Source organism: Brachionichthys hirsutus, chromosome 19, assembly GCF_040956055.1.
Source record: "Brachionichthys hirsutus isolate HB-005 chromosome 19, CSIRO-AGI_Bhir_v1, whole genome shotgun sequence".
In the NCBI taxonomy this organism is placed as follows: Eukaryota; Metazoa; Chordata; class Actinopteri; order Lophiiformes; family Brachionichthyidae; genus Brachionichthys; species Brachionichthys hirsutus.
This window is the reverse complement of record NC_090915.1, coordinates 6202601-6219751: the sequence shown is the minus strand read 5'-3', so window position 1 is coordinate 6219751 and position 17151 is coordinate 6202601. Positions and strand designations below refer to the sequence as shown.

General features: G+C 43.2%; 2 protein-coding genes across 2 annotated transcripts; both read left to right on the top strand.

Moving 5' to 3' along the window:
• The first annotated feature begins 481 nt into the window (after window positions 1–481).
• pomk (protein O-mannose kinase) lies at window positions 482–2543 on the top strand. The gene is made up of 3 exons (XM_068753195.1): window positions 482–539; window positions 1072–1353; window positions 1505–2543. Exons 2-3 carry the CDS (start codon window positions 1084–1086, stop codon window positions 2273–2275), a joined length of 1041 nt encoding a protein of 346 aa, XP_068609296.1. The 5' UTR covers window positions 482–539; window positions 1072–1083; the 3' UTR covers window positions 2276–2543.
• Window positions 2544–3344: 801 nt separating this feature from the next.
• On the top strand, window positions 3345–11888 carry slc27a6 (solute carrier family 27 member 6). Its single transcript, XM_068753390.1, has 10 exons — window positions 3345–3831; window positions 5244–5453; window positions 5694–5852; window positions 6099–6223; window positions 8301–8495; window positions 9366–9456; window positions 9538–9733; window positions 10091–10188; window positions 10580–10710; window positions 11009–11888. The coding sequence occupies exons 1-10, from the start codon at window positions 3345–3347 to the stop codon at window positions 11183–11185; spliced, it is 1869 nt and encodes a 622-aa protein (XP_068609491.1). The 3' UTR covers window positions 11186–11888.
• Window positions 11889–17151: the final 5263 nt, after the last annotated feature.

Below are 17151 nucleotides of genomic sequence, written 5' to 3'. Positions count from 1 at the left end.
TCTTCCTCCTCCTTTGGTGGGCGGGGGGTGAGGGGGTGAGCAGCTCATTGCAGCATTGTCGCCACCTTGTGGTGGGAGTGTGCATCAGGTCTGGAGCCTGTCCCAGCTTTCTTATGATGAGATACAAACATAATTATGACTTAGTATCTCATAATTAAGAGATAGCGAGAGACTTATTTTTTTTTTCAAGTGGCGGAAACGGTGGGGGATTAATAATGGTATTCGGTGCATTTAAGAGGGGTCATTAATTCGATCTTTTGTTTCCTAAAAATAATATTGATAGTGGATAATAATTAATATTATGAAGAAAAGCATTCTTCCTTTCGTTTGGGACAATTTTAAAGATCACATACAACCAGAAAGTAAATGGGGCCACGGGGACAGTTCCGTTTGCTATGCTTTTATTGTGTAATTTTGACGGGAAGCTGTGGCTTTGTCCTTCCGGTTTACGGACGCTACTTCCGGAGTTGCTCCAGCGTCAGAACTGCTCTTATCGTGTCTGCTGGAACATACGTCGTTTGAAGCTATGACGTGACAGGGTACGTAACGCTGCTCGGGGTTTATTTAGCGTGCGTCGTAGTTTATCTGTGTTGTATACGTCAGGTGTCGTGTGGAGGCAAGCTAGCTGGTTTCGCTAACTTCCGCTAAAGACAACTTGCAGATCATAACAAAGTCCCGACCTGCTCGGCTGGTTCCGTCCGAGCCCCTCGCTTCCTTCCAGACCGCCCCTAGTGGCTACACCCGGTAACGCAGTACAGTTAACGGTACCGATAGTAACGCAGAAGTTCAGATGGGTGTCAGTAGTTTGTTGTGTCATATAAATCACACTGAAATTAATTACTAATATGTCCCAGTCTGATTGAGCTGCTCCTGATGCTAATGGCTAATAGAGGCCTAGGGGGCTACCTGGATCAGTGAAGGGGGCTAGCTGGATCAGTGAAGGGGGCTACCTGGATGTAATGAAAGGAGTCTCTTTCTGTCATTATTTGTCTGCAAGCTCGATACTATTTCCTCTCAGCCGAATGATAAATAGAACTCTTGATTACGTTCTATCTTTTCTTTCCTTCTCAGGTGCAGAGCACCATGGGCCGGAACAGCAGTAGGACTCTTTCCCATCATACGCCGGTGTTCCTGGCGTGCTGTGTCGCGTTGCTCCTCAGCAACGCCGTCATCTACCTGTATCTGGACTCCATCTATGGTTCTGACCGGCCGCCGGTGTCGTCTCACACAGGCTGCGCGGCTCAACACTTTAAAATGGCGACCATGAAAAACTGCACCCCCTGGCTCCAGTGTTCGCAGATAACGGACAGAGTCCGGACGCTGAAGCTCATTGGGCAGGGAGCTGTCAAAAAGGTCTGTATGCTTATTTTATTTTTATTTTTATGAATTAAATATATACGAAGCAGTTCACGTTAGACCAGAGACATAAGGAGCGCAATAGAAAAAAACGCTGTCGTGTTGTTTTTGTGCGGAGCTTTTACCGTGGCGCTTCTCATTCCTCCAGGTCTATCTGGCAGAGTGGACGGGTCAGAAAGTGGCCGTATCCAGACTGTCCTCTGCAGACTACCTGGAGGATTTCCTCCACGGACTGTCCATGCTGGAGGCCTTGCAGAGCCCCCTGGTTGTGCAGTTGGTGGGGGTTTGCCTCAAAGACAGCGTCGTGGTAACGGAGCACCACCCATTTGGCTCCCTGCTCAACCTTAACGGTGTTCTTGAACAAGAGCAACACCAGAAACGCAATACGTGGCAGACCCGGCTGAGGCTAGCCCTGGACTACGTCTCCGTCCTGGACTATCTCCACAACAGCCCGGTCGGACGGCGGGTGATGTGCGACTCGAACAGCCTTGAGAAAACGCTCTCTCAGTTTCTGCTGACCAGTGACTTCCACGTGGTCGTGAACGATATGGACGCCCTGCCCGAGGTGGATCCGTCCAGGGACTTGTTTGTGAAATGTGGCCACCGGGAACTCACCGGGGACTTTGTAGCGCCGGAGCAACTGTGGCCGTTCGGACGCAAAGGGGAGCCGTTTTCAGACGATGACATGCCAGCCTATGATGAAAGGACAGACATTTGGAAAATCCCAGATGTGACGCATTTCCTGATGGGAAGGGCACCTGGGGGAGATTTAGTCCGCTTCCACCTTTTTCAGATCCACGAGGCGTGTAAGAAGACGGACCCCAAGCTCCGCCCTTCAGCCGTGGACGTTCTGAAGATTTATAGATCAGTCTACGACAGCATGGTGCGAGAGGACTCTGGCTTCAGAGACATGCTGTAGGATATATGTCTGGACATTCCAAACTACTTTCTGCACCGTGGCAGAATAAATTCCCTTAGCTTTGATCTAACTGTAGGTTAATGGGTCTAGTCAGAGGTTTCTACCTGTTCTCTCCCGACCGTCTCCATGTTCTAGATCAGTAGTGATCTTTGATTCTTGTAAGTTATCATGCAATCCTCCTCATTCATTACTGTTAACCCTGAGCGACTACTGTTTTCCATCGGGGGCCACTAAGCAAGAATAAAAGATTGTCTGAAATTAAAGATAAGGTATGGTTTTTAAAAACTCTGGTGGGACAGGCGGCACAGTTGTTATAGCAACAGCCTGTCTGTTCTATACAAAACCGGAGCGGAGCGGCACACCTCCCGAGAAGAGGAGCAACAAGCCCAGTCTGACGTTCAGAAGCTGACAGGGAGCCTGACAGGGAGCGTCCGCCTCTTCATCAACACAACAACTGTCACATGATTTCACCCAATTCAAAAGCTGATCAGAAATCAGCCATAAAGGAAGCGGAAGCAGCCTTCAAAATAAGATGTTTCACCTCACACACGCAAAGGATCAAAACAAAACGCTTGTTCCCCTTTGCGGGTCGCGGGAGTTGCTGGAGCCGATCCCAGCTTGCTGCGAGGGGCGGGCTGCCGACACCCCGAATCGCGAAGCCACATAAACACAATTTTCCCCTGGTTACATAATAATAAATTCACCTAAATGGCATGTTTTTTTTGAGGTGGGGGGGAAACCGTAGAACCTGGAGGAAAAACCCATTCGGACATACAAAATACAAGTAAAGCTAGGATTCGAACACGCAACCTTCTTTCTCCAAGGCGTCAGCGCTCATCACCGTGCTGCCTGGAACAGTTTCACGTCAGTTTTTTGCAGGATTTATATATTTTAAAACTCGTTCAGATGCGCCTCCTTTTATTTTGAAGGCGGACATATTCATGTTCCGGTCATGATTGCGCAACAGAGCCTGCCTTGACGTCAGGAGGAGCCTGCGCGCTGTCACATGCAGCGCGTAAACAGCACCGCGGAGCGCGTAAACAGCACCACGGAGCGCGTAAACGGCACCATGGAGCTCCCGCTGGACTGGCTCGCCGCTTTGGCCGCCGGGCTGGTCTCCGCCTACGTTCTGCAGAGGTTCTTCTTCACGTGTTTTTGCGAGGACTTCTTCTTCCTGTGGAAGGTGATCCGGTACGGGGCGAGGCTGGAGCTGTTCAGGCTCCGGTCCAGCGTGCGCACGGTGCTGGACAGGTTCGTCCAGCAGGCGCGGCGCATCCCCGACAAGCCGTTCGTCATCCACGACGGACGCGTTCACACGTACCGCGACGTGGATGCGCGCAGCAACCGGCTCGCCAATGTTTTCCTGGACGCCGTCGAGCTGGCGAAAGGAGACTGCGTCGCCTTGCTCATGGGCAACGAGCCCGACTTCCTGTGCGTCTGGTTCGGGTTGGCGAAGGTCGGGTGTTCGGTCGCCTTCCTCAACACGAACCTGAAGTCCAAGTCTCTGCTCCACTGCGTAAAGTGCTGCGGAGCTAAAACTCTCATCGTCGGTTCAGGTAAGCCTCACCTGTTACTGCTGCAGAAGCCTCTGACGTCACTCTCAGATAGGTGTTGCACAGCGATGTTCCCAAAGGTTTGACCCCCCCCCCGGGGGGAGGGGGGGGGGGGGATGGATGTTTGTTGTGAGTGCAGAAGTTTTGTTGTTGGCTCATCTCTTTGATGTTTGAGACCCCTGGTTGACGTCATCAGCGCTGATGGTGTTCTGAAAGTATCTGGAGGCCTAATGACCCTCCAGTTCTGGGCGTCAGGCCTGGAATCTTTCATGCATGTTGACAATAGTGAACTCCCTTCAGCGCTGATTTGCTCTGTACTATTTGCTGCTGATTTTAACCCTTTATAGACACGCGTATCATATTTCATACACTTGGCCTTTTTTTTTTTTTTGGACAAATTTGTCAGAAGGTTCCATTAAGACCTTATTTCCCCCCAAAATGAGAGTTTTCGGACGATTACTTCATGGTTTGGTCTTTAAAGGGTTAAAGGAGTCTGATAAAATGTCCCACCGTATTGATCTTTCGTCCACATGTCCATGTTTGTACAGCTAATCGGATCGATTGTGCTGGAGCCTTGTGACACGATCCTCACTTGTAGTTCATTGCTTAGCACTAGAATTCCCAATTTCGAAATGTTTATAATAGTTCATAATTATCATTGTTAAGGTCTAATTACACCAACCTGTTTTAAATGTTCATAATCGTTAATAATTATCACTGTTAAAGGTCTCATGATGAAAGCAGGCTACATGAGTTTGTTTTTTCGCAGAGATCATTGTTGCAGTTCGAGTTGCCGTGCGTCATTGCAGAGACGTTACGTTGTGTCAATTAAATAAATAAAACACTCAAACATTATAGTTTTCATTTAGTATCCTGATGTGTTTTTTTTTTTACCGATTCCACCATTATTTTCTTAGATCGTGATAACAATAATCCAGATTATATACAAATAATGTCCGAGCAGTTAAAATGACTGCTATGGTTGTTCTAGTAGTTGCAGAATTCTCATGGTAGACCGACAAACGAGAATGTTGTCGGTCAGGGACACATTCCGGAGTCCAACCGGAGTCCAACCGATGGATCCGTGGAATGGCTGATTAGAATGGGTCACTTTGAGTTCATGTTTGAGGGTTGAGTGATTTTGTGATTTCTAGTGAGCTTTCATCGAAACCAGAGGAGTGCTGCTGCAGTGACGTAGTTTGTGTCACTGCAGTGCATCCTGGGAAAGATAACTGCCGTACATCCGTGACCCTCTGTGAATCACTAATCCTTCTAGCACAAACACAAAAGTGCATGTTGTGCCGTTCCAACTTGCTCTTAACACACTAATTCGTTAACAGCAAAGCAGCTACAGAAGAAAATACAATCACAACTATGGTTTTCCTGAAATGCGGTTTCGCTGCTCGTCCTCCCAGATTTAGTGGACCACATGGACGGCGTCCTGATGGACCAGCTGAGAGACGACGTCCAGGTGTGGGTTATGAGGAGCCAGAACGAGGACACGCATTTGCACACTCTGCTGGACAAAGTCGAGGCTGCGTCTGACCAACCCGTTCCGGCCGCGCTACGAGCCAGCACCTCCCTCAAATGCCCCATCCTGTACATCTTCACTTCTGGAACAACTGGTGAGTTTCTCCATCACCTCAGCCTGTTTCAGAGAGAAGTCGCCCCTCAACCAGATGACTTTGAGTCATGCCAGGGGTGTGTCATGTTGCTGTGGGTAATTGTCTCATCATTAAGTTGATATAGTATATACTGGTCGTATATAAGACGTCGTCAAAGTGGATTTAGAGCAGAGCAGTTCAGTTCAAATAGAGAAAGCGTAACTTTCGTGTCATGTATATTCAACTGGTTCCTTTTCTCAGGGCTCCCTAAGGCTGCAGTGATCACTCACCTGCAGAGCTTGAAGGCAGCAGGAGGCTTCTGGGCATTTGGAGTGAAGGAAGATGACGTCATATACATCCCTCTCCCGCTCTACCACAGTGCAGCATCCTTACTTGGTATCGGAGGAACCATAGAGCTGGGTATGCTTCAAAATATCTCTTGTTTGAATCTAATTGCAGGGTGTCGAGTTTTATTTGGTGATATCTGGTCTCTCATAGGTGTTTTTTTCTTTTTTTAAATTATGATTAATGATTGTCAAAATAATCAATAATGATGAAGTAAATTAATATTATTGATGATTATTAATTAAACATGTTACAAGTACCATAAATGAAGCCTTTTATATTAGGGGCGGAGTCACTGGCTGACTTGCTGCTGTGTTACAGGTGCGACCTGTGTCCTCAAGAAGAAGTTCTCAGCCTCCCAGTTCTGGAATGACTGTAGAAAACACAACGTGACTGTTTTCCAGTATATCGGGGAGCTCTGCAGGTACCTCTGCAACCAGCCGCAGGTAATCTTCCATTCGATAACTGAGTGATAACAGCCACTGATCAAATATTAGGATAACAAACGGTATCCTAAAGGCACGTTGTTGTTTTTGTGTGTGTCTGGTTCATCGCCTCCTCAGAGGAGATCATGGTTGGTCCGATCTGTTTGACGACAGCAAACGCCGCTGACCCAGTTATTGAAAGTACTTATTTATTTATTTCAGGCAATGACAAAATAAGCAAACAAAAAACAACTACAAAACCCGTGCCACATTGCACTAGCCACATTTAAACAAATAATATGGCAACTCTGCCTGAAAGGGAGCGGGAAGAAGAAAATTTAAAATTTAGATGAACCCAAACCACAGCGTAGGTAGAAAAATATTTTTCCTTAGACGCTAGTAGTGTTCAAGTTAGAGAAACAAAAAGTGATTTCTGACTGTTTCACCATATTTAGGTTCACAAGTTCGGATAAACCTGCAGGAATTTGCCAAGTTACAGTTTTTTTTTTATTATTCAGATCAAACACACACACACACCTGCAGCGCTTTAAAACAACAGGACTTTTTTTTTCTTTCCAATAGGAAAAAAAAATAATAATGATGTAATATTTAACCCAATGTCGTCTGCTATCAATCGTTATCATAAAATTTAAAATTCATGGCGCAGACGGTAAACCTGATTCTTTAGGTACACTCATCCATATTTCAATGTCTTTGTTTTGGAGTATATGCACTCACGCTCTGTTGCATTTGCATCTTTCCGTACAGGAGTGGACTGTCGGCGTTCGTGGAGGTATGCACTCTGTCAATGTTTTTTGCAGTGTGCAGACTTTTTTTAGTTTTTTTTTTTTTTTTTTAGAGAGAGTCACTGCTAGTTATGAATCATTTAATAAATGCTGTGCACAACTGTGGCTCAAAAACAAGCAGGGTCTTTGTGCTATTGTTTGCGTCCTCCCATTGCGGACATTTAGACATGCACGCACGCACGCACGCACAGATTGAGGCCAGAGCTTGTTCCATCTTGAGGCTGGGCTGAAAGTCCTCTTTGTCCACTCGGCTGCTCTGTTATTTGGCCTTGGGCGGAGGCGGAGCTCCGACTGTCCTCTCCAACTGACCGGTTATTCAAAGATGTGTACGTGTGCAGCACAAAAGAAGCAACCTTCCATGAGGACAATATTCCTTCCCAAAGCATGAGCACTGATTCTTTTATTTCTGATTTTCAAAAAGTCCAGATCATCATCATCTATTGTGCGCGTTTTGCCACACAGCAGTTCCAATGGTGCTCGGTGTTTGTCACACTGACTGACTGACTGCTGCTCCTCTTCACGCGCATCATTCCAGAGCTCTAGGAATGATCTTTCTTCTCTCGTCGTCGTAGCTGCAACGAGAGAACGGCCTGTTCCACGTGGATACGATCGCGTTGCTGTGGTAATACGCCACCTCGCCAGACCACTTTGCTAAGATGCTGCTCCATCCAGATCTTGGAATGATGTTTGTTTTCCATTTAAAGTTGCTTTCTTCAGCAACAATTACAAGAAGAAGCAATAATTGGTTCCCTCAGGAAACCTCATAATTTTCCTAATCCCCATTGGTCCATTCCTCTTGTAGAGATCCTAATACTGTTTGGTAAGAGGACACCGACTGTTCCTGTTCTGCAGCTGGACCTGTTGAATGCCTCCGTTCACAAGATATTTACTGGAACTGATGTCGATGTCAAAAGCGGTTACTTTTGCATGATTCCAAAAGGATGGGTTAACCGTTGCTGTTCCAGATCACATGATCTGCTGTCTGTCGAATCCTGATTTCAGTCAATAACATGCAAAGCATTTTATAAATTTGGTATTGTGTGTTTTGTATGTATTTTCGACTGATATTCGGTGTATTGCCTTAAATCAGTGAACAACCTTGAAAAATTTGACTCCGTTAATTTCTTTGTAAGCGGGCAAATGTAAAAATTCAGCAGGTGATCAAATAATTATTTCCCCAACTGTCACCAACTGTCATCTCCTCTACTCTACATCATTTGTAGAGTAGAGGAGAGAGATCGATAGCGAGTGATCGCCTGCCAGACTCTTCATGCCTCTGTGTTTTACTTCAGACTGACAAGGAGAAGGTTCACAAGGTGAGAATGGGCATTGGGAACGGATTGCAGCGGGAAGTCTGGCGAGAGTTCCTGGATCGCTTTGGAAACATCAAGATGTGCGAGGTTTACGGCTCCACTGAGGGAAACCTGTGCTTTATGAACCACGTTGGCAAGATCGGAGCCGTGGGCCGCTCCAACTTCATTTACAAGGCGAGTGCTTTCAGGTCTTCCTTTTGGGTGTGCATACTTGTGATGTCTTCTTTGCATTAGGCCTACAGGAGATACTTAGGCCAAGTAAACGGTCGTAGAAATCAGCCTAAGATGAAAACCCAAGAGGCTGAGGTGGAGTGGAGCTCCTCTGATGGAGAAAGCACGAATTCATCACAAAACGGAGAAAAAATGTTTACATTTCCAGGCTTTCTCATTTGATTTGCATTTTATTTTATTCCGTGAGCTCACACACAAACATGAAGAGTTTTCAGTTTAATTGCAGCCTTTTTCTGTTTTTGTTGTTTTATTCATGTCATTGATTTGAGCAGCCCCCGTTGGCCCCGTCTCCCTTTGTTCAATTGTTTGTTTCTATTGACCAAGTTGATGTTAATAACTTTTTATCAACCCGATATATCTGGTTTATGTGCCTTCCCCTTTTCACCCCATGAGGCAAAAAGGCCACACCATAACCCCCCCCCCCCCCCCCCCCCCAACATTTGAAAGATTTAAACCTTTAATAAAATAATTCAGGAACAAGTTGGTGAGGAAATCAGTGTTGAGGTTCGAACTGCAATCCTTGTGGTCTGCCTATTTCCCTCCCGTGGGGGAGGGAATAATGCAACTCTATCTTATACCTACGTGGATCAGTACAATAATATACAATAAAACTAAATGTCATGCAATCCTGTAGTTTTGTCGCCGTGTGGCAGCATTGTGGAATTTCCATCTATTATGGAAATTCCCTATAGATAGATAGTGTGTGTGTGTGTGTAATAACCATACCAATAAACATTGGTATGCTCCATCGGTGGATGGATCCGTCGTTGGCATAATCCTCTGTGACATTCCCTTTTATTTATTTATTTGTAGTTCCTGTTCAGGTATGAACTTGTGAAGTACGACATGGTGAAAGATGAACCAGAAAAAGATCAGTACGGTTTCAGTAAACGAGTGGACAAAGGTAAGAATGCAACGTCCAAGCAAGTCATTTTCAATTTGGTATTTTATTTAACGCGTGTCATTTATGTCGTCGTGTCGTCAGGTGAGACGGGGCTGCTGCTGTCCAAGGTCGGCGCCACGAGTCCGTTTTTTGGTTATGCCGGAAGCAAGCAGCTGACTGAGAAGAAGCTGATGAGAAATGTGTTCGTGAAGGGGGATGCCTACTTCAACACAGGGGACCTCATGGAAGAGAAAGATGGCTTCATCATTTTCAGAGACAGAATGGGAGACACCTTCAGGTAGAGGGAGCCATGCAGCAGAAGCCTCGGGCGATGTTCAAGAGATTTATAGCGATGCGTTTGTACAGCACGCGACTGTTAGCCTGGTGTAGAAGGAAGAGCCGAGATTATATATAGAGAAAGAACCCCTTTAAAAAAAACAACTGAAATCTGCATTTAATGTCTGTCCGATAACAACAACTCTAAAAAACATAATCTGGTTGTAAAATATGGTGCAGAGGGGATTTATGAATTATTCATTGGTGTTTTTTGACATTTGACATTCCTAATAGCGCCCCTTCTGGTAATATATGATAAAAAATGCCCTTTAGTATCATAATAATGTTTATCGAAATAATAGTTTCCTCCTACTTTCAGGTGGAAGGGGGAAAATGTCGCAACGACTGAAGTATCCGAGACGCTTGGACTGGTGGACTTTATTGAAGAGGTCAACGTGTACGGAGTGGAAGTACCAGGTATATTTAGTAGAAGAAGAAGCGTGATTGTCACATACAATTATCATAGTGTCATATCACACGTACAATTTTTAAAATACAATTGTACGTAAATAAGTATTATAACATAAATTCCTTGGATTAAAAAAACACATATTGCACGTCAAGTGCTGTTCACTGCAGTAAGAAAACAAACAAAAGTTTATCTTCAAATATTCAGTATAAAACGAAACAAAATATATCAAATTCAAAGTCTGTATAACATATATAAATACCAGAACATATAATAAACTTCAAAACTTATGTCCTCACTGTAGTTTGAAAGTAATAAATGAAACAGAAATCACACTGTTCCGTATGACTAGCCGGGAACGCTGCAGCGTTTTAATGGGATGCCGATGATCATCCACAGGGCATGAGGGCCGCGCAGGAATGGCTGCCGTGATCGTTAGACCCGGCTTCACCTTCCACGGGAAGGTGATGTTTGAGCATGTGACGAGGGACCTCCCGGCGTACGCCCGCCCACTCTTCATAAGGCTTCAGGTAAGGAACGGAGCCATGCTGCAAATGTGTCTTTCTGTTCTGCACAGTTGTTTGAAAATGTAGATGAGCAGACCTATTGATCAGAGTTCAAACTCATACAGGACGCACCTATCTAAACTACGGGCTTATCTAAAAACACTTCAGATGGGAAATCACAATTATGGTGGGATACTGCACTTACGTTATAGATGCTGTCAAACAATCTGTGCTATGACAACACAGAGAAGTTGCACTGAAGGTTTGAGGTCTCTGTCTGATTGCTGTTTCACTAACAGCAATCTCTTTAACTCTCCCGCAGACTGTGATGGAAATAACAAGCACTTTCAAGCAGCAGAAATTCCAGCTGGTGCAGAGTGGCTTCAACCCATCGACGATTTCCCATCGCCTCTATATCCTGGACTACCAGCAGGAGGCCTACATTCCACTTACAGATATTATCTACCAAAGAATCCTTGCAGGGGAACGCAAACTCTAGAACTCAGTGTGATCTGAGTACAGCGCAGTGCCTTTGATGGACAATAGTGGAGTTTACCGTCCCTGATCAATTATTTACGAAGATAGATTGAAATGGATGATTTACATATTGAACAGAAATAGTTGACAAACTCCTTCCATGACGGCTGGAGATGTTAGGTTTTTGGGATTTGACTTAATTTTCAGGCGCTAATGACATTTAGCAGTTTTTTTCCTCCAGAATTTGATGTTATCTTTTAGCCGGTGGGAACAAATCAATGTGCGCAGAATCCGTGTGATGACGATGAGGTTTATTGGAGTATAATTAAAAGATCTGTCCACATAAGTGGATGGTGGACCGCTATTTTGTTTCCCCTTCCAACGCAAGATTTTTGAAAATCACCAATTAAATATTTACGATAACACACAAGTGCCAAGATATGAAGCATTTAAAAAATAGTTTTTCATTTTGTGAAAGTGCTGATTCTGTGATCTCTTATTTTTTGCTTTTACTTTGTTTACCAGATATTTAAATGTTTATCATTGAGGGTTTTCTCCCCCCCACAAATTTGACTTGAGAACTTTTCTAGGTCAAAGTTGTGATTTCAGGCATAAACTACAATAAGTTTTTTTCCTCTTCATGTCATTGTTTGTTCTGCTAATGATTAGCAACATGATCTTGACAGAGATATTGTTTACAAGTTATTAATGTTTAAATAAATTTGGTAAAAAAATATATCTCGATCCGTACCTTGTTTGAAATCTATCTAACATGTCATTGAAACCTGCTAGAATAATCTATAACAACCATATTGATGCAGGCCATAATTTTAAACTGTTTGAACTGTCTACTTTCACTATAAAGAAGTCCAATAGGTCCAGAAGCAGACCATAATACAAGTAAGAAACAACAGCACTAACAGATGTATGTGGAGTAAATACAATACTTTATTGTATTGTACTAAATATTTTATTTTGGTTTAAAAACAAACAAAATAAAAACATATTTTTACAACAGAATTTATCAGACAACAACCGAAAAAGGAATAGGCTGAAACCCCGAGGTTTATTTTCGCCTATCCTACGTCATCATAGGTCTTGAATACTGACATAGAATTACACATCTTGATTTCCTCGTTTAATCCGTTCCATAATTTCACACCCAGAACTGACACACATCTGTACTTGAGTTTGCTCTGACTTTGTGCATCAAACATTAGCAACCCCCTAAAGTTATAAATCCCCTGCTTCAGCTTAAACATTCTTTGAACGCAAACCTTTTGGATGTATTGAAGCACTTTGAACATTAACGTCAGTTCCTGTCATGTATTGGCATTTATATAATAACAATTATTAGGGTTAGGATTATGTTTTTTACTTTACTCGGGTATTCTTTCGGTGTTTTTAGTTTTGGTTCCTCTTTTGACTGTATAATTAATTTTAAATGCTTTTGTGTTGTGTGTGATTAGCGCAGTTAAATCTCTTTAAATAAAGATGACACCGCCACCTGCTGGTTCAGATCGGTACCATTCAGCAGCAATAGCAGGTTTTATATTATAATAATCTTTAAAAAAATATATATATAATATAGTACTTCTTTTTTTTCCACCCATAATTATTGATTATTGAATGATTTTTTTTAAAGACCTGGCTCACCCAATCTGTGGTGCAATACTGAAACTTATTACATGCACAAAGATAAGAGAACATCAGGCGAGCACGTGTCGGGTCAGTTCCATCACTCAGGCGGAGTGGAAAGTTTTCTTGTATGCGTTGCTGCTTGTTGTCATTTTACACATGTGCCGGCTCCGCCAGCATTTATCCATCCAGCTGGCGCATGCAGCACTGAGACCAGTGGCTGAACTTCAAGTCACAGTAAACATTATGGATGTCAATATTGATAGTGCTCTATAGATGTTAAAATGTCAAGAAAGGCTCCCAGAGATATGTTCACTCATATATATATATATATAAAAAACAGGATCAAGGTCAGGACTTTATTAAATAGTACATTAAAGTTGACAAAGGAATTAAGCACAGTTTTAGCGATTGTTATGTCCCCTTTGGCTCGTGGGGGGGGGGGGGATAAGGGAAGAAACATAGTAGTCAGGAGCAGCGGCTCTACTCCGAGCTCCTCCCGGATGACTGAGCTTCTCACCCTATCTCTAAGGGAGAGCCCAGCCACCCTACGGAGGAAGCTCTTTTTCAGCCGCTTGTACCCACGATCTTGTTCTTTCGGTCACTACCCAAAGCTCGTGACCATAGGTGAGGGTAGGAGAACGAAGATCTTTATTGGTCCCCGTCGGGAAATTTGTCTTCACTGACTGAACATCAACGACACCATTACACATCACAGACAACAAACAACAATAAACCAACAAACAGCAATAAACCACATTTGACTAAGACACAACGTTGAAAAAACAAAGACAAAGCAATGGCAGACAGGCAGATCAGCGACAGGCAGATCAGAGATAACTACTACATTAACAACTGATAATAGTAATGATGTCAGTGGGTGTCAACCATGGCCCCGGTACTATGTCGTTTCCATGGAACCAGCAGGATGAGAAAGCACAAAGACACTGGGGGAAGGCACTATTAATAGTAATAGCAGACTGTTGCCTCCACGACCCGGCCCCGGATCAGCAGTAAAAGATGGGATGGATGGATGGATGAATGGATGGATGATCTATACGGTGGGGCCTGCGGATCAGAAGGCAAGTACGTGTGCAAGAAAAGCTTGTGATGCTCCAGAGAAATAAGAAACTGCGTTCAGTTGAATATTTGCTGCAAACTCTCCAGGAGATGGTGGAAGAGTCGGTGGACCTTTTACTGAAATGACCCTAACCCTAACGCAGGGCTTCCTGAATGAAGAACGCTAATGATGGGCCATTTAATAGAACACCATGTCTGCTTTTATCAACTCCTCCCCAGCTCGATCACATCAAGTTCAAGTGTTTTGGGTGTTTCTTACTTTATAAACCTCTGTTTGACCTGTGTCAGTCATGTCTTAATTCCAGGACACATACTTGAGTGTTTCTGGGAATGGAATTGCCTCCCTGGGTCAACTATGTGCTAATAGTCTCACACTGTTCTGAAAGGTCCTAGTGACACTTGAGGCTGAAGCTCCTCGCCTCCTCCCAGAAATAGAAAAGCACTCAGACTGCACTTTCTCAAATATTTCTGTCTACAGATAAGTCCAATGTACTGCTTTTTTTTTTTTTCAACCTTCTCTGGCCTAATTTTAAGGTTTAAGTTAGAATGCGGCCCATCAAATTGACCAGTTAATTTAAGTGCACTTGAATCTTTTATATGTAATTATTTTGGAGCTTTATGGGTCTCAGATAATTATTTATGGGAAGGTGCACTATGCCGTTTCATCTGTAACTGTCATATTTAACCCATTCAGAAGACATGAACACATTGTGACACGGGATGAAAAGTATGCTGCCCAGAAACTCTCAGTGTCTATAAAAAATATTTACGCCTGCATGCTGCTTGTGATGGCAACCCACTTGTTTTCTATTTTGCAGTGCAGGTTCATGCTCATGACACATTTATTAAAAGAAGATTTACAATTGATGATGGAGAATTCTGATTGAGTAAAAAAAAGAAAACTTCAGTAATCACTGTTATTATGTTATGAAGCATTTTCATCGAGAACTCTTTGAGGACCGCCGGGGCTCCGTGGACCAATCTTTGATTATGGGCTATTCTTCCAAAACTAAGTTTTGAAGAACTATTTTGCTCCTATTTGAGAATATAAACGAGAACAACTAAAGTGTACTGTGTCAACATATAGACTGTAACTGTGTAGCTCAAGTGTCGGCATCTCCTTTATATCATTATGGTGGTTTCCACAGAGACCTTTTATGTGTCTAGGATTTCATCTTATAATCATATTACTATTTTATTCTGTTAGGGTTTTTTCTGTACTGCAGCCTTTGGACAGTGCTTAATTCTGCTGGTCAATTGCAGTGTGCAGAGAGTAATTTAAAGTGTGAATCTGTGACCAGGTCACTATCTCTCTTCTCTGTGTGTTAAAGAGGCAGAGTCGCAGGTGTGCATTTTTTTAATGAGCACATTGTCTGAATTCACCAGAATCTTGCGTCGGCAGCACGGATCCTCCCAGCAGGACTGTGTGGCGGCGTAGCCATATAAATGGATTCCTGAATGAAAGGAAGGCGCTGATCCTCAAAGCTGAAGCCTGCAGAGGTTTCCAGTATAAGCACGAGAGAAAACATCAGAAAATAAGTTATTACTTGCCACATTCAGTACTTTGGTGTAACTAATGTTGTTGCGTCTCGTCCTTGACAGAATTGCCCACTCAGTCTACACTGCTTTGTGAGGAGGGGCAAAGATGCAATGATGTTGGATTCATGTAGAGTGAAAAGTAATTTGTACATGTTCCCTATGGTCTGGAGCCACTTAAAGGTGATTCTATATATAGATATATATATATTTATTCCACATAAAGATTCATTCTTTACATCAGCCTTCCACCAAGTTTCATCAAAATCATTGAAGTAGTTTTCTGTAATCCTTCTGAAAACCAGACAAACCAGCCATTCTGAGATTATAACCCCTTTGGTGCAGCTGCCTTATAGAAAGAAACACAATAAAACTTAAATGGTTGTAAAAGTTGAGTAAGAGTCAATATAATAGGGCTCATACCCTTGCCTTTTTAACATACTCTGAATATTTTCATATATCGACACCAAAAAAACTACAGTTCTCTCTTGGCTCATGATGTTCTTTTTCTCAACAGGACGTAAATTAACTTTGCTCAGTGTCTTCCCCCGCAGGTTTGACATGTAAGTATCTCCCAGCCTGTTAGTTCACAGAGTCTGAGCTGAGTTCGCATGCTTCTAGCAGCCAGTGTCACACGCTGTGAAAGTCACAGCACCCTGTTACCTGAAAGGCCACAAGTATGGTCAAAACAAACGAAACACTGATGATACATAAACATTTGTCATTTATTCGCCTGCAAAGCTCAAGTGGGTTCTCTCATCTCAAAAAATCGCACTGCCTTTGGGGGACCTCGACGTGGTGAATAATCACAAAGATCCTAAATAATTAGTCACAAAGCTTTTGTTTTGTGATGAACCTGGAGCACTTTCAGATGAACAATCAATGAGAATGTTTTTGATTAAACATGCTCAATCAGCCAAAAAAGCCACAGACTAAAGCCAGGCACCTCAATTTGTCCATCCTAATTCATGAGCCTGTCCTCTGATTGGCTGGCAGTATACCCCCCCCCCCCCCCTCTATTCTTTAACACCACAGACAGTAGCTACCTAGTTAGAAAATAAACAAATGTTAGCATACAAACAAACCAAGGATTATTTACACTAAATAGCTCTATTTAGGTCCCCCAAGGTTCAGTACATGGCCCCCTTTTATTCTCCTCATATATGCTGCCCCGTGGCCCAATCATTGAGAAACACAACATAAAATGCAACTGTTATGCTGATGAGAAACAACTGTATTTACCCATCTTTCCTGGAAACTAGTAAACCAGTCAAATCTGCTTCGTCTTGCGTTTAACACGACTGGAAAACAAGACATTTTGATTGTATCGTTAAAGTAATTTTAACAGGCACAATGACACCAGTATAGTAAATGGACAGTGTTTATATTGCACCTCTCTAGTCTGATTCACGACTCGAAGCTTTACGCAATACATCCATTCACACTAGCGTTCATACAGTGGTGGCATTTGTAACATACAAGGCGCCGCCCGCTCATTAAGAGCAATAACTATTCACGCCATCACTCACCAACCACAAAGTAGGAGCGATTTTAGATTTGGGATTTTGCCTGTGTGACGGGGGCTAGAAATCAACCCACTGCTCTACCCACTGAGCTTTCTGAGGTCCTATTGCTACCATTTCACTAAAGAGTTCAAATCCATAGAAAATATGAGACAGTGAATATTGTCAAAGGAATTAAGATCATGAAAGCATTGCACTGTAAAATAAATGC